The 15,396-nt window shown below is 43.4% G+C and overlaps 1 protein-coding gene across 1 annotated transcript in view; it reads right to left on the reverse strand.

Moving 5' to 3' along the window:
* ank2a (ankyrin 2a, neuronal) overlaps positions 1-360 on the reverse strand; it is a 96,262-nt gene extending 95,902 nt beyond the window's left edge. The window contains exons 1-2 of the mRNA XM_062551291.1: positions 352-360; positions 198-296 (exon numbers count right to left, since the gene is read on the reverse strand). Coding sequence (XP_062407275.1) covers positions 198-296; positions 352-360 — 108 coding nt within the window. The remainder of the gene's footprint in view (positions 1-197; positions 297-351) is intronic.
* Between the last annotated feature and the right edge of the window lie 15,036 nt (positions 361-15,396).

Below are 15,396 nucleotides of genomic sequence, written 5' to 3' on the forward strand. Positions count from 1 at the left end.
TGTAAAACGATTTGGGTGCCCTGAAAAGTGCTATATCACTGAAAATTGCTGTTTGCTGTTGTTGTTGTTGTTGTTGTTGTTGTTGTTTTTGTTGTTGCTGCTTTTGTTGTTGTTGTTGTTGTTGTTGTTGTTGTTGTTGTTGTTAAGTGCATTTATTTGTATATGTCCTAACTGCTCGTCCAGTGCGTGTCTCTTACCTGTGACTGAGAGTTGACGTCAGCACCCCTCTTCATCAGTAGCCTGGCAACCTCCTTCTGTCCAGCCAGACAGGCGATGTGAAGAGCTGTGTTCCCTTTCTGCAGAGCCAGCCACAACAGTTACCACAAACACACTTTTGGTCTGGGCTCTTACCATTGCCATTATGCTTTGATTGTAATGTTTTTACTGTACAATTACAAGTACAAGTACAATTCACCATAAATAATTAGTTCATTATCGCTAAGTGACTTGTACAGATGTCATATGAAACATTTTGAACATTTGAACCCCTGTGTTGGTGGTGTGTCTGTGAATATGTATGTGTTGTGTGTTTGTTTGTGTCTTCACACAAGAGTGAGCGAGTGAGTGTGTGTGTGTGTGTGTGTGTGTGTGTGTGTGTGTGTGTGTGTGTGTGTGTGTGTGTGTGTGTGTGTGTGTGTGTGTGTGTGTGTGTGTGTGTGTGTGTGTGTGTGTGAGAGAGAGAGAGAGAGTGTGTGCGTGTGTGTGTGTGTGCGTGCTTGTTTGTTTGTGTGTGCCTGAGTACGTGTGTGTGCAAATGTGCACTTGTGTGTTTGTCCGGCCTCATTTGAAATGCCAGGGGTGTGAAGGGCACCAGAGGACAGGTTAGCAGCGCAGCGCTAACATTGCCGCTAATCTAACTCCGTCCACACACACACACTCCGCCGCGCTGCTGTAAGCCCCGCACCTCACGTGAACCGGCAGCTCAGTCCCCTGCACTCTCCAGAGCGCAACAGCTGAAGAGGCTGCGCTGCGCTGCTGCAAACGTCTCACTGCATTAAAGATGGCCGCTCTCTCTCTGCACCAGTGATCTATATGCCTACTCCACGCCTCAGCTACGCAAGTCATGTGTCTACATGCCTACTCCGCACTAGTGAACTATATCCCTACTCCACCTCTGCTTCTCAAGTCATGTGTCATGTATTAGATTACTACCCATGCTTTGGATTCACTACTCCGATTGCAGTGGACTGGCACAGTGCCATATTACATACATACAAACTATCTGATTTGGCTCTGATTATACCCTTTACTCAGATAAGAAAAACAACAGCAACACATAAACAAGAAAGAAAGTGTAAATTGTGTAATCGGATTGACACCCAATTTTTATGAAATGAGAGTAAACTGGAGTATTTAATTTTGATCTGATTAGATCTGTTGTTTAGCTAATACTCTGATTACAGTAGGAGTTTATCATAATTCCTGAACGAAGATGTGCCATCATGGATTCATCGTTTTTTTTACGACTAGCTAGAATATTCCTTTTCTGTCAATAATCCGTGCGGTGCTCTAATCAGATTGAGATTGCAGGGCTCATATCGTGTGAGTGCACGGACAGGTCTGGCGGGTACCTTTGTGGAAGCATCCACAGACGCTCCTCTCTCCAGCAGCTCCTCCACAAGGTCCCCATGGCCCTCCTTAGCAGCAAGGTGCAGTGCATTAAGACCGTTCTGAAGACAACACACACACAAACGTAAAAAACACACACAAAACATGTCACATCATCAGAGGCCCACAGAACTCAGGACATGATATGTTGTTACAAAACATTATGCAACAGAGACCTCCTCTCAGTGATTCTGCAAGGCCAAAGAACAGCGGCCAACACTGCATCTGCCTATGGGGATATTTCATGTTTCATGTTCAATTCTGTTTATGTTACTGATTTCTGTTATTCAATTCTGTTCATGTTACTGATTTCTGTTATTCAATTCTGTTCATGTTGCTGATTTCTGTTCATGTTGTTGATTTCTGTTGTTCAATTCTATTCCTGTTGTTGGCACAATGCCAATGTATTTGCTGATCGGTTCGCTATCAGGGAGTGAACTGCAGATGAAAATGAGCTTATTCGCTAACACAGGCACATTCACATTATCAGTGTAACTAAAATGTAAATTAATGTGCATTGTCCCTTTTAAATAATAATATTTTTTAAAAAATGGAGTGATTATGGACAAATATAGCTGCACACTGTCACGATGGATGATTAACAGCTACTCTTTAAAATACTAACCATGAAAAACACCCAGATCACGCAACACACCTCCTCTGCCTCCTTTCAAATCTGATTAACCGTAAAACATGCTCTCACTATGAAGCTCTCTACATCCCTCCACTTTCATGTGCGATTTTGCATTAACATACATTTACATTTCATTCACGCAGCTATTTCTGTTACTTCTGTCTCCCCATGCTGTTCCGCCCACGTCTCAACGGAAAGTCTACGGAGATTTGAGTGCGCGCAGAGACAGACCAGAGTAGCTACTGAAGAAGCCTTCAGAAGCTACAGGGAGCATTGCAGAAGAAGACATTGTGGCGGATCGACTTGAAAATGCCATTACAGAAGATCACAGCAACATGGCCACCGGCGGCAGCCTAATGTTAGTAATCCATGCAAACTGCACATAAACGCTCCCCCATCCTGGGCTGGGTGTCACCTTGTCCTCGTCATCCTCCATCTGTGGATACTCCGCTGTGTGCTCTTGCACTCTGGGGATTAAAGGAGCCTATTTTACAGACTCTTGGGATTTCCTGACTGCATTTCTGTCATATGGACCCAAGCTGAATCTGGTACAACACACTCACACACACACACACACACACACACGCGCTAGTTGACTCTTCTCTATGATACAGCCACTTTTTTGCTGTGTCACTCCCTCCTTTACTGCTCCTGCACTTCCTTGTCTGAAAGCTGAAACGCCTCCATAGGACTCTCAGTTATTCACTTCAAATGCCAAAGCATCACGGAGTCGGGTGGGGGGGTAGGATGGTGGGAGGGTGGGGGGGTAGGATGGTGCTTTGGGAGACTGAGGTGTCACATGTCACACACGGGTTTTACGTGCGGCATCTTTAGTGTTGTACTGTCACACCTCGTTAGACACACACAGACACACACACACACACACACACACACACACACACACACACACACACACACACACACACACACTCTCACTCACAACAAAGATCAAGAGAGTGAGAGTGAGAGAGCAAGGGGGTGATACATCACGTCACATCTTTAACATCAAGAGAGCAAAGTAAATGTCAGTTAAGAAAAAAGACACGGAAAGGTGCGGATCTGATTACCTGCTCCTCAGTCAGCTGCCTGCAGCCTCAAATACATGTACGTCCCATTTCCAGAGCCATATACTCATCACTGACATACCCTCTTGTGCATACGGGCCTGTCTGGACCTAGCCTTTATCCCCACTACTTTGCTTCACTTTGTGAAATCTGCCCTCTCACAATTAGCAAACATAATGGTGACGGCCACAGACCAAGTTTGAAATCAATGGTCCCGTGGCAATGGGCCAATGGACCCTCTTATTGCTGATTGGCCTCACATCCAGTGTCCGAGGGAAACATTAGTGTATTGTCTATTGACTAGCATCTCCGTGACATGAAAATGAATGGAGATACAAAGCAGTTATCGGCAGGCTAGTTTGGACCTGTAAATATACTCAAAATAATAGATAAGCAGCCATTCCTAATAATGAAATGTGTGCTCTCTGGGGATATGATAATCAAAGCACCACAGCAGCGGAAGCAGGATTGACTGAATTTGACTTTGCCAATTGCAATACCTGAAAAGCAGGATCAGGCTGCAAGCACCCCATCTATTACGTCACCAATCAAGGCCTTTCAAATGCCTCCCTCAGCTTCAGCTACTCCATCAATGTGATGAGGGCCGTGATGGGAGAGGAGGTGGCATGGACGGAGTCACCCATGGCCTAATCTGATCTCGTCCTAGACGACGGGACTGGCCTCACCCACATCTGTCAGATCCATCCATCTTATTTCCGCTAGTGCAGAAGAGGAAGGGCGGTGGAGCCCGCTGCGGTTCCTAATTCCAGTGGCGTCTCTGGCCAGTACAGGGAGAGCAGCTGGACATCCACCCCCGTGGCGGACTTGGGAGCTGCGCTTGTGTAACAGTGCGCACTCCCAGATGCCTGCCTCGTGCCCTGACCACAAGTGACATAATCCTATTTTATCGGATAATAAAAGGTTTGGGATTTTCAGTCTTCCCGTGTGACAGGGATAAGGGCGGGGGTGCAGTAGCAGTGAGGGCGGGAAAAAAAAGTACAACAGATACAAGCATGCAGATTATATTTCAATATCACTCACACAGGATTAGCACAGACATGGATTTGGGGACAAGGGCAGAGACAGGCGAGAGAGAGAGAGAGAGAGAGAGAGAGAGAGAGAGAGAGAGAGAGAGAGAGAGAGAGAGAGAGAGAGAGAGAGTGAGAGAGAGAGAGGGGGAGAGAGAGAGGGGGTAGAGTGGGAGAGAGGGAGACAGAGAAAATAGAGAAAGACAGACACTGTGATAGAAAGGGATAGAAAGAGAAACAGAATGAGAAAGAGAGATTTGACACCTTACAATATGTACAAATTAAGGTTCAAATAAAACTGATGGATCTTAATAAGGTAAAATATCCCTCAATAGAGAGGGAGAGGGAGAGAGAGAGAGAGAAAGAGATTCATATTCATCTGTTCTCCCTCTCTTTCTCTCTTTCTCTTTCTCTCTCTCACACACTCACACACACACACACACACATGCACACGCACACACACAGACACACACATGCACACGCACACACGCACATGTACACACACACGCACACGCACACGCACACACTCACACACACACACACACACACACACACACACACTTAAATTAAAACATAGCCTAACGATACCCCTATTTAATTAGTCCAATACATCCACTAAAGCCTTGATGCTTACTTTGCCACTACCCTTGTGAAAATGCCACTAAGCTTTCATGTGCTGACCACTAACTGCAGAAACATAAACTTAACAAGATTTGTGGATCTGCCTTGAACAATAACCTCAAATGAATGGTTCTCTGAATCAACACAAAATGAACATACATATGAGGCACACTGTACATACACTTTGTGCACTGGTGTGTATGCCAGTGTTAGAGTTGCTTCTAATGATCATGGGCAAATGCTACATTATTTATTCACTTTTCTGTTTATTGTGGCCTCTTAAGGTGTGTGCAAGATATAACAATTAATGAGCAAAATCACTGGGTAGGTGATTTTCACACTATGGTCAGGATTACCATTAAGGAAAAGCTCATGGTCAAACTATAAAGGAGATTTTGGATAAGAGGCATTCATTTTTCTAAACTCAAAGTGGCCTTGATTGATTGACTGACGAATCTGACGAATCTTCTATATAACTGCACATCACTGTGCTGATTGAGGAAAAGTAAACTGCTGTAAATATGTGGAGGTACGCCTTTTGTGATAAGTCTGGTGTGTTTTGTTTACTTAGATTTTGTTACTGTTGCAGAGAAATATGTTGGTCTTCCCTGGTACAACTCCAGACCATAGTCTCTCTTACACTCTCACTCTCTCTCTCTCTCTCTCTCTCTCTCTCTCTCTCTCTCTCTCTCTCTCTCTCTCTCTCTCTCTCTCTCTGATCTGTTTGATTGCCCTATCACAAGCTTCCTGTTTTATGGCTCCACAATGGTCCGGCCTAGACCAGTCCCCAGTGCCATGACACCCCACTGGTACCATATGGCATTCCACTGCAGTGACTCTGTCCAACTCGGCCACCACTGACTGGAGCTCTAGCAGCTTCTAACATCTAAAGTTACAGTAGCGACAACAGGATACAAACAAATGTTACTGCTGTCCAACACTATTGCAGCAGCTAATGCAATCTCACCAGTCTATCTGCTGAATATTTCGCTTGATGTCATTTATCAGTGACTCAGCTGAGTGGCTTGCATCTACAGTGGCTTGGCTTGCATTTATATTAAGTAAACATTTGGAATTCACTGACAGCTCATTAGAAATGAGAAACTAGTATTGTATTTGCTTGCAAATGTACTGTTAACCTCCATTACTTCTCCAATAATCTGGGCATGGAATTCCTCTAGCCAGGAGACATTCCTCCCATTTTTTAACTCCCTCTTCTGAGATCTTTTCAGACAGGTGTGTCTTCAACATCCATCTCATATACAGAGCATTCCTGTGATAGGAGTCTGAGTTTATTCCCTGATTTCCAGTTGTCTGTAGCATCTTTGTCCAAGCGAGTATAACCTGGTTCACATAAGGACACTAATAACTGTCTCCTGTTTCTCTCCCACGAAACATCACTGATTCTAATGAAATATTAATCTCACATGACTTGGCGACATGGTGTTAGAGGATCCTAGCCATCTATAACACTTGTCATGGATACTAGACAGAGCAGAAATCATATGACACAGCATACTGTGGAAACCGGATATTCTTGTGACTCCTGGTATTTGACAGAGGCGGCTGTATAAGAGAATGCCAATCACACACGTGGGGGAAACACATCTAAAATGTGTGAGCATATGACTGGGTTTAAGCATGAATGTCAGGGCTCTACTGTTACAGATAATTTTGGGCAATGGGAGCACACAAGTCAATGTTGTTCAAAGATAATTGAATTGAATGAAAGTCGTAGGCATGCATGCAAACCAGTTTGGTTGTTTGTGTGTGTGCGCATGTGTGTGTGTGCATGTGCACATGTGTTATGTGCTTGCTTGTTTATTGTACTAAACTGTAGTGTTTAAGTCTCCACCCCTTGTGTGTGTGTGTGTGTGTGTGTGTGTGTGTGTGTGTGTGTGTGTGTGTGTGTGTGTGTGTGTGTGTGTGAAATGAGAACAGCTGGTGAAGAGGAACAGCAGCTGAGCAGCATAAAAAGAGGGGGAGAATGTGCTGACAGAAAAAACATTCATGACATACTTATTACACAGCAAGAATGCTACAAATATATATGAAAAATAATTCAAAATGATTTCTGTACTATTTTAGCATACCTTCGACATATGTTTTAATATAAATATTTGAGGATATGAATTATTTAAAAGGTCTATTTTGGGAGGATTATAGTTCAGAAACATTTCTGTATGAATGAATGAACTCATAACTTTACATATCATGCATTAATATATTTCTGATACATATTCAGCAATATTTCTTTCTCAAATAATACAATATGGTTGCTACTCTGGACCAACAATATGCTATGTGTACATGGGTATGTACGTTTATTTCCATGCATGTTCGTCAGTCCAACCAAGCAAACACAAAATAAGATCCTCTCTCTAGCCATCCTAGACCATCACAAACATAAATACAATCATAAATGCAAACAGAACATGCCCAAGTGCTATTCCAAATTGCTATCATGCGACTCACAATCTTTTAAACCCCAAACATTTGCCCAGATTCTAAGTAATCTTGACTAAAATTTTAAAAAGCACTCATTTAAATGGACGAAATGAAAACAAACATTTGTATGATACGATTAACATCCCGCCTCCCGCCACTCTGTAAGAGCATCCAGTGCAGCTGTTTGACAACTCCACATCACAGAGAGCCAAAACAGAGGACATGCAGATTAGAGTGGACGCTGACTCCAAAATACAAATGGGTACACAGCCCAATTTACAGATAGTACTGTACATACAGCGAATAAACCGCAGAAATCTGATTTATAAGTCTCTCAGCACACAAACCACTGTCGGTTAGTCTTGGGGAATATATTATGACCGTACTGTAACTTATGAACGTAACTTATACGTAGCTTCTGGAACAAAAAATGACAGCCAAATCTAATTATGAGTAAGAACACTCACAATATGGTTACATAAGGCCGGGATTACAAACCTATCCCTGCCTTGGACTGGGATCAAAGAGCTTCTCATTGAGCATTATCCTCGGCAGGCCTAATGCCATGAGGTGAAGGGATGCCTGAATGCACACCCGGCAGCACTTCCTGTGTGCAGCTCCCCATGCAGCATAGCCATGCAGCCATCACAGAGACACTGTAGACGCCCGACACAGACAGCTGCCCGCTACAGTGTGTCACGGCCGTGAGCATTAGGCCAGGGACAAGCGGAAATCAATAGTCCGGCATCCACGGCACGGGCACACAGATGCTAATATCCATGTCCACAGCCGCGCCCGGCATCTTTTAAATAATATAGGAAAGGAGCTTATGGTTGTGCTTTATTCTACCAATCGTAAATAAATACATCTGTATGTAGTCATGCTGGCAACCAGAATAATTCATTGTGAAGGAGTTCATGGTTGTGCTTTTTTCTATGGAAAAAAAAAACATTTCATCTTGGCAACCAGTATAAATTATTGAGTGCTTTTTTTAATCATTATTATCATTATTTTATTGAGTGTTGCATAAAACTAAATGTGAACAAAAATGTCGGTGTGACCCCATCATGACACCCTCCCCCTGCACCATCATGTGTCTGAGGCGATTGGTAGCGGAGGTTGAGTTACCTGGTTACAGGTGCTGATGTCCTGGCCGCTCTTCAGGAACTCCAGCACCTTATCGATGTTTCCGGCCCGCGCCGCTCGCAGGAAGCTGGTGTTGCTGTCCGACTACGAAGAAAACAGAGCATGAGGACAGTTAGCGCCGAAGCCACGGAGTGCAGTTAAGAGGAGAGTGGACAAGAACACTGGGGGACAAGGCTTATGCTGCGTTCTGCTTTAGTGGTACAATAATATAACACAAACACAATAAAGCATATTGCTATGCCAATAAAATATAACATAACACAAACACAATAAAGCATATTGGTACGCCAATAAAACATAACATAACACAAACGCAATGAAGCATATTGCTATGCCAATAAACTATACGACTTCTGCTGAGGGGCCTCATCATGGTTTATTAGAGAGAAATACTGAGGAAAAAAACATCTACACAATTCTATGCACATTGCGCACACACTCACACATGTGCAGATTTGTGTGTGTGTGTGTGTGTGTGTGTGTGTGTGTGTGTGTGTGTGTGTGTGTGTGTGTGTGTGTGTCTGGGGGGGGGGGTGTTTTTGTTGCTGTTGTTGTCATTGTCTGAGTGATCTAAAATTAAAACACAGGAGGCACTAGGAAAACATGCAGCTGGTGTGACAATCACACGCCCAGATAAACATACCTGCTACACCCACGTGTCATTGAGTGTGAGCTTGGGAATGCCATTGAGAGTCTGTTTATGTGTGAGTGTGTCTGTGTCTGTGTGTACGTGCATGCGTATGTGTATGTCTTAATATTTTTAGACATTTTGATAATACTTTTCATAGTGTGAACAGGCCAGGATAAGGATGCAATCTGAAATGTGATAAACATGTATTCTACCTAGCAACAAGGAAACAAATACACCTCAGCACAGTAGCCTGACACATCGTCTTTTAGTTTATCTACAGGGCTTGTCAACAATTTGGACACACCGACATCATTCATGTTTCTTTCTATTTTGGCTATTCTTTACAATGCAGAACAACACTGAATGTTAAAACTCTGAAGTAACACATATTATGAGTAAGCAAAAAAGTGTAAACAAAATATTTGTCATATTTTAGATTATTAAAAGTAGCCACATTCATGCTCAGTCTCTAAGCAACTTCATGGATTGACCTGGAATGGGTTTCCAACGGTCTTGAAGGAATTTCCCTACATTTTGCTGGCTCATCGAGAAGCATGAAGTTGGATATATTCATGGCAATAGTATGAGAAAGCTTAACAGAGAAGAAAATAAGGTATGAAAGACATACATATTTTTAAAGACCTATGTGTTCTGTAATACCTTTGATGTCCTCAGTAAACCTTTGAATAAATGTGGTGGGTGTGTCCAAATGTTTAACCAGCACGGTATGTGCAAGCTATATGTTGTTTACACCTTACTGCATATCAGACCTGCTCCGACAGACTCTTCAGGTTTCACTGTCCTATAGTATATCAACGTAAACACCTGACAAGCAGAGTAGCATGTCTATACTAAATATTTTGCTGCATTCTAATCTATGTGATTGCAGTAATCCGTCATGATAAATGCAACCAAACACCCTGACCTACATACCTGGCAAACATAAAAATGTCATGAACTCCAGTGAACACTCACTCAAATATCACAAATACAACCCCATAAGCTCCCTCCCTCTCTGTCTACCTCCCTCTCTCTCAGTTTCATAGATCATAATGAGGCTTCAATACCATTCCAAAATAATATTTTAAAAACTACATTAACAAGAACCTGCAAAGGCCAAACAATGTTACTATCACCTTAAAATGAAGCTACCATGGTCTTTTGATTTTGGGTTTTGACTCCCTATTGAGGACTTGATGTTGAACGTTTTTGAAGGTTTAAAATGACCAAGCCATGAAAATAAAGGATTAAGTATTTTGAAAGATTTCTCATTTTGAATGATGAGTTTCCCATCCAAGGAGCACCTCAAACATACAGCCAGAGAGGGTTAAAGCGAAGGATCTTTGATACAGCTTTTGAACCCAGGAGGCGCTTCACTTGAAACATGTTGTGATAAATGTGACCTTTACTAATGTCAGTGTTAGAGCTGACTGATATTTAGCAGACACTTTTATCTAAAGCGACTCTATCTCCAAATGGCTGATTTAGGATCCAGATCACACTGTCACTGCAACTCATACCCCACCACCAGTCATCAAAACATCTCCTCTTTTGCACATCTATTCTATGTCTCCTCTATTCTATCAGTTACTGAATCTCTAGGACAACAAGGAAAGGGAGCTTAACCTCGAGTATGTGAGGTTAAGAAAGTGGTAAGATATGACATGAGTGTGCACATTTTGCACGCGTGTTAATTTGTCACGGGGGCAGGAAGATCTCAAGAGAGGCATGCTGGTGTTGAGAGACCTCTTCACCTTAATGAGGTCAGGGGGCGACCCCCCCCCCCCCCCCCCCCCCCCCACACACACACACACCCTAATCCCTCCTGCCAAGAAGTCAAGTGACGAAAACATACATCAGAAGAACAGCCTTGCATTACAAAGGCCACAGTGACAAATCACCAATAGCAATCATGTTGTCCTGCATAATTTAGGATTAAATCCCCCATCAAATGCCCCATTAACTGCCTTGTATTTCAAAGTACAAAGTTCTTTAGGAATGAGATGTAGCTGACTGACCAGTACGTCCTTTCTCTCCTGCATAGTACACACGATTAAACTATATAAGCATATAAATCAAAGGTTTTGGGAATTGACATTGAGATGGCTGGATCTTTACTACTTTAACAAATCCTATGCCTAAATCTGTTCAACTTCTAGACGAGGAAGAATCAAATCATCCCTCTTGGTCCACTACGTCTGAATCTTACCGCGGCACCATCTTCGCTTCCTGGGGAAGAAGTATTTTGATATTGGTCCAGGTCCTGGTCGCTTCCAGTAGTCCCTGTTGCTTTCTTAGAACCACAAAGTCTGGACAGAACTGCCCCCATGGCAAAACACACTGGTCCCCTGCTGTCACCCCACAATGGAGTCCTTTAGTTCCCAGAGTTCAGTTCCTTCAGTTCCATCAGTTCCAAAGAACACTTGATGCTGCAGTGTCAAGTCAACAAACTTCCCTATAGTCTTGCAACACTTCGTCTATCATTGCAGCATTGCAATAAGGTGTTGAAATCTGTCCAGCAAAGTCCAATTTCTGACCATGAAAAAATAGACAGGACTTCATCCCAAACTTGTTGCCTCTTAAACTCCTCCACGTGCTCTCTTTTCCTCTGTCCCTCTCTAAGAAGTGTGTGTTGCAGGACTCCAGTTACCCCTCTCTGTGTGTGTGTTATCCCCCAGCGCCTCTCCCTGTGCTGTGTTTCTTAGGCCCTCCTGGTTGTAAGTGACAACTGGGCCCGTAAACGTATGTGTGTGTGCGGGGCAGTTAAATCAGGACCCGTCTCCACTCAGGACTATTTTTACCCACTCTGACCCCCCCACCTCTCAAGCACACACACACACACATACAGAGACACACAGACACACACACACATGCACACAACCACACACACATTCTCTCTCACTCTCCCTCTATCTCTCTCAGACCCTTTCTAGCCACTGGCCCACGTCCCACTGGGCAGGCCAAGGGCTCTGGACGGTGGGGCCTGAGAGTGTGTGTGTCAGCTGGGATGCCTGCAATGGCATTTGTGGCTGTTGAGGAACAGCAGGAGCTGTAGTCACCTCGAGGAAGTCAGTCAGCGCAAGGCGAAGCCACCGCTCTGTCGTGCCTCAGCTTTGGGTAAGCTGCCCAAACAGGTAAGAGAACCAAAAACACAAAAACTCTGAACTTCTGCCATCCTTTGCAGGCTGCCATTCCATTCACAACATTCAAAGGACGTGGATGTATTCCATCTTCAACACATGATCATGTATTAGCCATCCATAAACCTTCCAGACAATCATCTTTTGGCCATCTGAGCTAATTTCACACAGTCTGCCTGTGATTTTCCGACTCAGCGCTGCCTTGTATTCACTTGCTGTCTGCCTCCCCTCCAACCTCCCACCAATCCACACTTGAGGCTTCCCCTCCAAACTCCCAATACCCCACACGTGAGGCTGCGATTGCCAACCAAGATATGGCATGTAGTATAGATCATCCTACGGAGTAAGAGAGGTAAGATGTGACACACAGACACACACACAAACAAACACACAACTGCACCACTGTCCTGTCACACACACAAACACACACAAACTGAGCTCTGAGCGGGTAGAGCTGGGGTGGCCGGAGTCGATGGTGTGGGCGTGATTGACGGACTCTCTAGGTCAGTGTGTGGCCCGAGGCAAGGACCCATTAACTGATGCTGGCTGTTCCCACACTGCTCCAACGAAAGGCCTGTCTCTCTATCTCTCTCTACTGTCAGAGAGGGAGAGCAGTCAGTGTCAGTGGGCTACAGTGGGCCACTCTGCAGCTCTGCCACCTTACTGTGATTACTATTGAGTCAGGAGACGCATGAATGAGATCACTGGCGAGTCTGCTGACCCATGCCTTGAATGAGAACAGGGCTCAGCCCTGTCATGGTGTCAGGGCCACAAAGCAGAGCAGCAGAGCAGCAGAGCACAAAGGGACCCAGCTGCAGAGGACAGGTGGGGAAAGGAGAGTCCATGCTATTGGTCAGTGCTGCATGCCTGATGCATTGTTGTGACAGGAGCGGTTGTGAACACCCAGACAGAGATGCGGACTCCACAGGGTCACGCTCACACAAGCGTCCGACATGAAAGGAGTGACGACAGCAACGGTATGGAGACATACGGACAGATGTAATGGCTACTCACATACAGTACATTGGGATAGCAATATCTAATGTGCAGTGATGGGCACAATGTAGTTAGCGAAGCTAAAAGCTACTTTATCAGCTACTGTTGAAGTAAAAAAAAAAGCAGCACTGTCAGAACGGGAAAAAAAACACTCTGGGGGCATGAACATGGGGGCTCATGAACATGCCCCCAGGAATATAGCACTGTAGCTGCCTGGAAGCTAAAACTGTTTGAGCTAGCAACATAGCTAGGTAAAACCGATTATTTTCGGGGGGATTTTTCGTACCAATAGTACCCATGGCCTCAAGAAAAATAAATCTATTAAAAAAATCATGTGATTTGGGGGCGCTGTGGCGCAGCAGGCTACAGCGTCCATACCATTTACGGGCCTGAGTGCCCACGGGGACCCAGGTTCGAATCCGGCCTGCGGTCATATCCCGATCCCACCCCATCTCCCTCTCCCACTTGTTTCCTGTCTACCTCTTCACTGTCCTATCATAATAAAGGCCAAAAAATATACATTAAAAAAAAAAAAATCGTGTGATTTTTAAAGCAGCTTTAGAAGTAGCTTATAGAGTAGCTTGTAGCTTCACTCACTCTATTTTGCCCATCAATACAACTGTAATGGCCACACACATACATTGGGATAGCAGTATCTAGATAGAATGAGGAGGAAACAGATATCCTCTCAAGAAAGGGACCTTCAGCAACGTATATTTCACTACACTATGGCACTAGTTAATCCAAATATACTTGGGTCTGATGTTTCTATACATGTAAGCAACAACATAAACAATATATTTGTTCCGCATATTGCCTTTGCTTTGTCCCCATTTTTTATTTTGTCCTCTATTCTCTATGAGTATTTAATGTAAGTTAATGATCTTTTGCTGTGCATTTCTTTGTATAATTGCTTTGACAATACAAATTCCTGATTTGTCATCCCAATAAAACACCCTTTAATCAAATGAAATTGAGCTGATGACTGGCAGACACTAGTGTGTCATTAGTGCAAACCCAGTAACTCACTCACAGTTGATCACTGATCAGTCGTTCATGAAATTAATCAGTGCCCACATGTAACACTTCCAAGACTTCTTCACACAGATACAGTACATAATTAATACATTAAGTGACTCAAAATGTACATAGAAAGTAAAACCTAAAACCTTAGACTGTCCTGTCTTCATGCATTTCACCTTGATCCTAGTGTACCTACAAGGTTTCTGTAAGATTTCTGCCTTGTTTTTGGTTTCTGCAAGCAAGACGTATGAGATTCCATCCCAAGATTCCTACTCCTTTTCACTGACAACATTTCAAAACCATTCCATGACTTTTCAATTACCTTGCTTAATCTACGCTAGGTTGGGACTGATTGTGGGATGTGGCTTTCTCCCTACCATACTTTATTTATGAAGGAATAGAACAGCAGAGAATGTCCACACACTTGCTCTTCTCTCAATTATTTTATTAGACGCTTCATCTGGTAAAATGTTCGGACATTCTCTGCTGTTTGATTCAGCACCTGTTTTTGGATGTGTGCACCACATTTTTTATTTTTATTATTTATGATTTATGAAGTAAAACAATCATATTTTGTGACCTGATGTCTATGATCTCCAACCTACATCCCTGGTATGATGAAATGTAACTTTTCCTAACTAATCTTTCAATGAGTTTACAAAATTCCATGATTTCTCCAGGCCTGGAAAATGGGATTCTACAATTCCATGATTCTAATAAGTTTCCAATATAACTTATATTAACATATAACGTAATTTCATGGCTAATAACCAGGTAGTACATTGATTTTGATTTTGAAATGTCTCCAGCTATAAGGTTAATACACAGGGGCGGGCAATACATGGTAATGCATCTCTTTTCTTCACTCTCACAAGGGAGCTACACCAGGCACGTAAATGAAGCGCTCCGTTCACGACACGTAGGCTACTGTATGCTGCAGCAGTTAATAATCACTATAACAGAGACGGTTGAACGACAGACACGACAGTGGCGCGTACATTCGAAAATAATAGACGTCTTCTAAAATGGGAGGACATTACTGTACAAGATCTTGCAG

This window comes from Sardina pilchardus, chromosome 2 (assembly GCF_963854185.1).
Source record: "Sardina pilchardus chromosome 2, fSarPil1.1, whole genome shotgun sequence".
NCBI lineage: Eukaryota > Metazoa > Chordata > Actinopteri > Clupeiformes > Clupeidae > Sardina > Sardina pilchardus.